Source organism: Solanum dulcamara, chromosome 2 (assembly GCF_947179165.1).
Source record: "Solanum dulcamara chromosome 2, daSolDulc1.2, whole genome shotgun sequence".
Lineage (NCBI taxonomy): Eukaryota > Viridiplantae > Streptophyta > Magnoliopsida > Solanales > Solanaceae > Solanum > Solanum dulcamara.
This window is the reverse complement of record NC_077238.1, coordinates 5,607,944-5,615,502: the sequence shown is the minus strand read 5'-3', so window position 1 is coordinate 5,615,502 and position 7,559 is coordinate 5,607,944. Positions and strand designations below refer to the sequence as shown.

General features: G+C 35.5%; 1 protein-coding gene across 4 annotated transcripts; it reads left to right on the top strand.

The window, feature by feature from the left end:
• The first annotated feature begins 362 nt into the window (after window positions 1-362).
• Window positions 363-7,294, top strand: LOC129880088 (probable inactive purple acid phosphatase 1). Of its 4 annotated transcripts, XM_055953947.1 has the most exons (14): window positions 363-810; window positions 1,182-1,247; window positions 1,906-2,089; window positions 2,274-2,365; window positions 2,514-2,580; window positions 2,664-2,786; window positions 3,206-3,298; window positions 3,454-3,583; window positions 3,853-3,934; window positions 4,188-4,320; window positions 4,605-4,810; window positions 4,900-5,025; window positions 5,501-5,810; window positions 6,633-7,294. In XM_055953947.1, exons 3-14 carry the CDS (start codon window positions 1,922-1,924, stop codon window positions 6,936-6,938), a joined length of 1,836 nt encoding a protein of 611 aa, XP_055809922.1. In that variant the 5' UTR covers window positions 363-810; window positions 1,182-1,247; window positions 1,906-1,921; the 3' UTR covers window positions 6,939-7,294. The 4 variants fall into 4 exon arrangements, with proteins under 4 accessions (XP_055809922.1, XP_055809921.1, XP_055809923.1 ...); XM_055953946.1 differs by lacking the exon at window positions 1,182-1,247; XM_055953948.1 differs by lacking the exons at window positions 1,182-1,247; window positions 4,900-5,025.
• Window positions 7,295-7,559: the final 265 nt, after the last annotated feature.

Sequence of the window (7,559 nt, the reverse complement as noted above, 5' to 3'; positions counted from 1 at the left end):
AAGAAGAAAAACCTATAATTGAACATTGGAATTACACCTTGTTTGGATGGTTATGGTATCATATTGTATTATTAGTTTAAATATTAGTTTGTCTTGATTGTTACTTAAATTTTATTTTATCGTATCGTTCAAATCCATCCTTAGATAACAAGTAACGATCAATTTGGTATGATCACGTCATTATCTTAATATTTTTTTCTTATTTTATCTTTATTTATTATTTAATAATTTTTTTTTTTTTATAATATTATTATAATAACTCTATTCCATACAATAACAATAAAAAACAACAAACAATCTTTCTAAATATTATATTCATTCAGCCCATACATCTTTTGCCTCAGCTTGTATTATTCTAATGTGTAATAGCTTGTAAATCGCACTGGACAAGTCTCAGTCAAAGACTCATAGGGCATTGAGGGCACGTATACGCTTACTATTTTGAAAGTGGCTCCATGAAAACTCACATTGGAACCCATGGGAAACCATACATAGCAGTTTCTCATCAGCCGACTCATCAGAAATCAAAATCAGTTTCTATTACGTAATTTTCACAGTCAGAAGTCAACAGTTTATACTGAAATTCCGGTGGATTGGTCGAATATTGAGAAAGATTCCAAGAATTTCTTCGACCCTTTTTCCCACTTGAAGTCATTTGCGTTACCTTTTTTTTTGGTTCTTGATGCAATCTCAGCTTTACTTCAAATTCATCATCAATTCTTATCATCTTCTTTCCCGCATGCCACTGTTGGATTTTCTTATTTATTACTTCAGTTAAAGCTCTATTTTTTCGACCCATTTCAGCTTCAGGTCAGTTAGTCTTCATTTCTTGAAGTTGATATCTGTTGATTGGAGTAATTTTTTTTTTGTTGTTTAATACAGAAGGGTTTGTTTGTTTTTGGGTTAAAGTTCCAATTTTGATGACACCCACATTGGGTTTCGTGCCATTCTTGATGACACCCATGAACTTTCATTGATCTGTTTCTTGTTCTGTTGGGTGTTCATATCTGTTAATTAGAGGGGAAGCTGGTATTTTGTTGATTTTTCCCTGTTTTTGATCACATTTACATTGTGATTTCACTTTTTTGTTAGTTTTAGATCTTTTGATTGAGTTCTTACTAGGTGTTTTGATTGGTGCTCATCTTATGTGTGTTCATGTCTGTTAATTTTTTGCAACTCAGAAGCTGCGGTAGAGGCAGAGCTAGAATTACAAGTTTTTTGAGTTTTGGGTTCTAGAAAAAAGAAAGGTATTGGTTCTGAATATATTATTTATACAAAATGAATTTTATACACGAATAGATGATATGCATTAAATCTAATGGGTTCTGCTGAACCTGTAAGTGGAATGCTAGCTCCGCCTCTGGGACTCAAGCTGTTTTTTGTTTCAATTTGTTCACACGCCCGCATTGTGTTTTTGCCTACTTCTCTATGATTCATTTTTCTCAAGTTCAAATCTTCGGATTGAGTTCTAATGTGTGTTGTTTGGTGTTGGGTGTGGGAAGGATTTAATTTCTACCAATATCACAATATGGTACTTGAGTGGGCTAGTTAAGCTTCGAATAGTGGCAATGATTATTGATAAGAGATATTTTACTGGAAATTGCCTTTCATAAGTTTTTCCGAATAAAGGGAGTGCTATTTAGCTCTTATTTTTTGGATGTTGGTAGGCTGGGTGAGTTGGTGAGTATATTCATTTCAAGTAACTCTTTGTTACATCACCTGGAGATGTTTTTCATTTTGTCCTCTTTAAGTCATTGGAGTGAACCACTATAGCATATTAATGCAAAGAAGAGTTCTTTTGTATGATACATGCTCTTTGTTGAGTTTTTGAAGAAATGTCTTTATCTTTGTGTCTTGTATCTTATTTTCTTGATTCTCCTATCTATTCATTGGTGAATGATGCAGCCATAAGGTGGATGCGATGAAAACATTCGTTATGTTGTTGCCAATTTTATGGGTTTTAGTTGTTCTTCAAGGGGTGACATCTCATGAAGATCACCCTCTAGCAAGGATTGCTGTTCATAATGCTATTGCTGCTTTGGATGCTCGTGCTTATATCAAAGCTACTCCATCTGTTCTTGGGTCAAACGTAAGCTTCATTACCTTGGAACTATATCCCAGTACGTAGTTAAGCTAACTATGCTTCAGCTACCTTGTGTTAACTGTCCTAATTATCCCTCCGCTCAAGAACTTGAACGGGTGTGATAGCAAATTTTCGAACTGATAATTAATGATTTCAGGTTCTGTTTCTTTACATTCTCGCTATGTTCTAGGGTCTAAACCAAGAATGGATAACTTTGGAGTATGGCACAAGCAACCCGTCAAATGATGATTGGGTAGGAGTGTTTTCTCCTGCTAATTTCAGGTGAACAACACTTGGTTATAAAGCTGCCAATATCTAAAATACCAAGCTCTATTTTAAAATTTTAAGATGTGAGAAATGATTTTCTTTTGCTGAATTTAGTTACATAACTTTAAGCTAATATGGTGAACGTTTACAAATAATATTTCAGTGCAGCAACTTGTGACCCTGAAAATAACATGGTGACTCCACCACTTTTGTGTACAGCTCCTATAAAGGTCCGTTCCATTTATAGATTTATAGTGCATCCTTTAGAATCTCTTTTCTCTGGAGATTGACTCGTGTCTCGCTTCTTTTGCAGTATCAATTTGCAAACCGCTCCAGTCCCAACTACAAAAGGACGGGAAAAGGAACGTTAAAGCTTCAATTGATTAACCAGAGATCAGATTTTTCTGTTGCTTTGTTTTCTGGTGGATTACGAAATGTATTTTAACACTTACCCCTCCCTGTTTACTTCTATAGAGTTCACATATTTTACATGACTCAAAAGTCAGAGACCAAATTCTAAAATCTGGTTGTCCAAATCTCTTTCTTAAAAAAAAAGAAGTCTCTTTTTTCAAGAAGATATTTGACTTGTCTTAAATTTGTTAAAAATCCTTGATTTTTTTTTACTGTTTGGTTATATTTTACTGGTTTGTCCTCCTTCTAATCCCTCTCTATGAAGATACTTTCTACAGTCTGATGTTCCCCTTATAATATGAATTTGTTTTATCATGCCACATGAATAAGCTCGTGTAGGCTCAAATTCTCACACATTTGTTTCTTGTATGGATTAAAGGCTAGAGTTGCTTATCCAGGATCTGCGTCAGCTTATTCTAATGCATATCTTTTCCTGTTTTACAGCCAAAGATGGTTGCAGTGTCAAATACTGTTGCCTTTGCAAATCCAAATGCACCATTATACCCACGGTTAGCACAGGGAAAGACGTGGAATGAAGTAAGTTTGTTTCTTCCACTGTAGCTTAATATGCAAAGAAAAAGTTGAAATATGTTTCAGCCAGAATAAACAGCGTGTTTTGCAGCATGACTAATAGTTTGAATAGTGACCACTTAGGAAGATCAGAAAAATGACAGTTTAAAATTGATGCTCAGATGACTGTTACATGGACAAGTGGATATGATATCAATGAAGCAGAGCCCTTTGTGGAGTGGGGTCCACAAGGTGGTCAACAGACTCAGTCACCAGCAGGGACTTTGACTTTTGATCGTAGTAGCTTGTGTGGTGGGTATTTATTTTCTTCCTTTACGTTGTGATCTAAAACTAGCATCCGTTTTCCTTAAATGTAACATTTGATGCATATCATCTGTTCTCCAATAATGTAACATATGATGCACATGTTGGAGACTTGATTGGATACAAGGGGTGTAAGATAAGCAACTCTGTGTGGAATACATCTGCTTCACTTTGATAGACACTGGATGAATGTCATTTTATTCTCTGCATTAGCTTATAAAAGTTTATTTTAAAAAGAATGTCATTCTATTCTGCAGGTGCACCAGCAAGAACTGTTGGATGGCGCGATCCTGGATTCATTCACACTAGTTTTCTGAAGGAGTTATGGCCCAATTTAGTGTAGGTTTACACTCTTCCTACCAGCAGAAAGACAATAATCAAATCTTTTAAATGGTTTCATGTTTTATTGGGCATCCATTTCTGAAGATGTCAGATAACTTTGAAATTCTTCTTCTTTTCCTCTATAGTTGAATACAAAAATACCTCCTGAGAAGAAACTTAGTTTCCTTTTTTTTGGATTAGACGATTGCACTCCATGCTAATGCAGGTTAATATTTGAAATGAAAATTCAATGCACTTTCTGATTATGCAGATATACCTACAAACTGGGGCATAAACTGTTTAATGGCACGTATATCTGGAGTCCGATGTACAAATTTAAATCATCGCCCTATCCTGGCCAAAGCTCTCTTCAGCGAGTGGTCATTTTTGGTGACATGGGAAAGGTTTGGACACTCTTAACAGAGCTAAGTTTATATGTCTGTGCTAGATATTTGTACTTCATTGTCTTGAAACTCTGGAAATTGTTCTCTTTTGAGTTTCCTGACCTTCCATTTAGAAGTGGATTATGTTACAATCCTGTTCATATTTGAATTTTTTGCATTTTACTATTCCATTAGCAGTAATTGTGGAAGGTTATATCTGGATTCTGCCATTGCGTAAGATATACCACTAGCAAATTTCAGAAGTTACACTTGACAAAGAACAATTATTGCCTTTAAAACTACAGGAAGAAGCTGATGGTTCAAATGTGTACAATCAATACCAACCTGGCTCCCTTAACACTACCAAGCAAATCATTGAGGACTTAAAGAACATTGACATAGTCTTTCACATTGGGGATATCGTTTACGCCAATGGATATATTTCTCAGTGGGATCAATTTACTTCTCAAGTTGAGCCAATTACTTCACGAGTACCATACATGATTGCTAGGTATTTTGCAGGTCTTTTACTATTTATTTGTGAGTATACACTTGTCTGTTTTCTTTTTTTCATGTAACTAGTAATTTTTTTTCTTCTAGTGGCAACCATGAACGTGATTGGCCTGATAGTGGGTCATTTTATGGTAAAAAGGATTCAGGTGGAGAATGTGGTGTTTTGGCTCAGACAATGTTCTATTTTCCTGCCGAAAATAGGGATAAGTTCTGGTATGGTGATCGTATCTTTTGGATAATCCTACGTTTTGTTATCTCCCAAATTCCACCTCCTGAATTTTCTTATCTACTACATGCATATTTTTATTTCTTCCTGAAAATTATGGATATGCGCCTTTTGTGGTGACATTTATGAGATAATCAGACTTGTAACAAGCTTAGCGCTCAAAGGTTGTTTAAAACCTGAATGTGCATGTCTTTTAGATAAAACTAAAATAAGCCTTAAATGCCATCAATTTTGCACATATGGAGGCAGTGAATGGGTACTTATTTTTTTTCCTTCCCTTATTTTGGTGTTCTAACAAGTATAGCATGTGAGCGTACTGAGAGATACTCCTAGACCAAAAAAAAAAAAGGAAGAAGAAGAAGAAGAAGAAGAACATCAAAAATTCACGTGTGACATTTTAATTTAGTTTCTATATACAAAAGCTTTAAAAGTAATAGGTTTAATGTTGTTGTATGCTCTCAGGTACTCTACTGATTATGGCATGTTCAGATTCTGTATTGCTGATACTGAACATGATTGGAGAGAGGGCACCGAACAATATAAGTTCCTTGAACACTGCTTTGCCTCAGTAGATAGACAGAAACAGCCATGGGTAATCTTCCTTGCACATAGGGTACTTGGTTACTCTTCTGGCGATTTTTACGCTGATGAAGGATCATTTGGAGAACCAATGGGGAGGGAAAGCCTTCAAAAGCTGTGGCAGAAGTATAAAGTTGATATAGCCATATATGGTCATGTTCATAATTACGAAAGAACATGTCCCATTTACCAGGTATCCTGAAAAGTTGAAATGTTAATGCAACGTTTTTGTTTTCATCTTAGTTAAATTTTTCGACGTGTGCCACTGATGACACTTAGGTTCTAAGGACATTGAAAAAAATGATGCTCTTATACCTCCACCACATGTAAATCACTCCCAGAAAGTAAATACTCGGTGTGTCCCTTTTCATATGACCGTGTCTGACTATCACGGGGATAAGGATGATATTGACTTATACATTATATTAGAGATGTGGAAAAAATATTAAGATATAGGTTGAAAAGTTAGTTTGATGATGAAAATATTCAATCAAATTTAAAATTTGGATAGTTTATTTGAATTTGTATTATTTTGAAGTTCTGTAAGTTCTATAAAAATGGAACGAGTCAAATATTTTGGGACGTCTCAAAATAGGAAAAAAATCGTATCTTTGGATGGAGGATAAAGAGCTAAGCTGCATGCACAATTCACCTAATCCTATTTGATTTCTTAGTGAAAAGCTTAAAGTTTGGAGAATCAGCTAGTAGTTAAGTTGCATAAAGAATTTCTTTTTAGTTTTTACAAACTAGAGAGTGATTCAATATTTCATGTTCTAGCCTCCCCCTTTTGAGCCGAGGGTCTATCTGAAACAACCCCTCTACCCCATAAAAGTTCTCTACCCACAAAGGTAGGGGTAAGGTTTGCCTACATCGTACCCTCTCCAGGTCCCACCTATGGGATTACATTGGGTATATTGTTTTTTTTGTAGAGAGTGATTCAACATTTAATGTTCTTGTACCACAAATGTTTATACTTCATTCTTGAACACATTCAATGTGTCTTCGTGAATGGCAGAATATTTGTACAATGACCGAGAAGAACTCTTACAAGGGAACCTTGAACGGGACGATACATATTGTTGCAGGAGGAGGTGGAGCTGGTCTAGTAAAGTTTACACCCCTCCAGACTAAGTGGAGTATTTTCAAAGATTATGATTACGGATTTGTGAAGATGACAGCATTCGATCATTCAAATCTGTTATTCGAGTACAAGAAGAGCAGTGATGGCAAAGTATACGACTCTTTCAATATTTCCCGAGATTATAGAGACATCTTGGCATGCACTGTGGATAGCTGCCCAAGCACGACACTGGCATCTTGATTGGTTTTATGAAGGAAGACTTAAAGTTTGATTTCTGTTATGCACTAATTTAGCATCCCACGATACCATCAATATCTCTATAGGGAAACCTAGTGCAGAAAGCATCCTGTGTTCCGAGGAATCCAAGTTCAGAGCCACAAGCACCAGGAACCTCACAGATAAACAGTCTGGATGAATAAATGAAAGAGGGAAATAGGTTCTTTATTAGCCTTTTTCAAGTTTTTACTTCATTGTGTTGAGATAAGTGGGAAGGTAAATGTAACATTTGTGATATCCAATGTATTTTTATCATCTTTCATAAAACAATTGGCTTAAATGTTCAACTAGTGTCTCTATATAATTTACAGTTGAAGCAATTGGCTCATTCTGAGAGGTAAACTTACCCCCCTGTGAAATGAAAGTCAACCAATGCTAAACTCGGGCAAAAATGTTCGATATTTGGCCTTGACAGGACCACACTTCAGACAAAAATGTTTGAAGTTTGCTTCACAACTTCAATCTCCTTGTCTGAAGTTGTTTTCAAAGTGATAAACTTGAAAAAAAAATTAAATGAAGACTCCATAAGCTAGTATTTGTACACCAAAATACCTTCGGCCTATACTAGATCACTTTATTCAATAT

Excerpts from the sequence above, each read along its gene's own strand:
- LOC129880088 (XM_055953946.1), top strand. The coding sequence starts at position 1,922 with ATGAAAACATTCGTTATGTTGTTGCCAATTTTATGGGTTTTAGTTGTT. Across the intron at positions 2,366-2,513 it reads TTTTCTCCTGCTAATTTCAG|TGCAGCAACTTGTGACCCTG; the intron begins GTGAACAACACT and ends ATAATATTTCAG. Across the intron at positions 5,026-5,500 it reads GAAAATAGGGATAAGTTCTG|GTACTCTACTGATTATGGCA; the intron begins GTATGGTGATCG and ends GTATGCTCTCAG.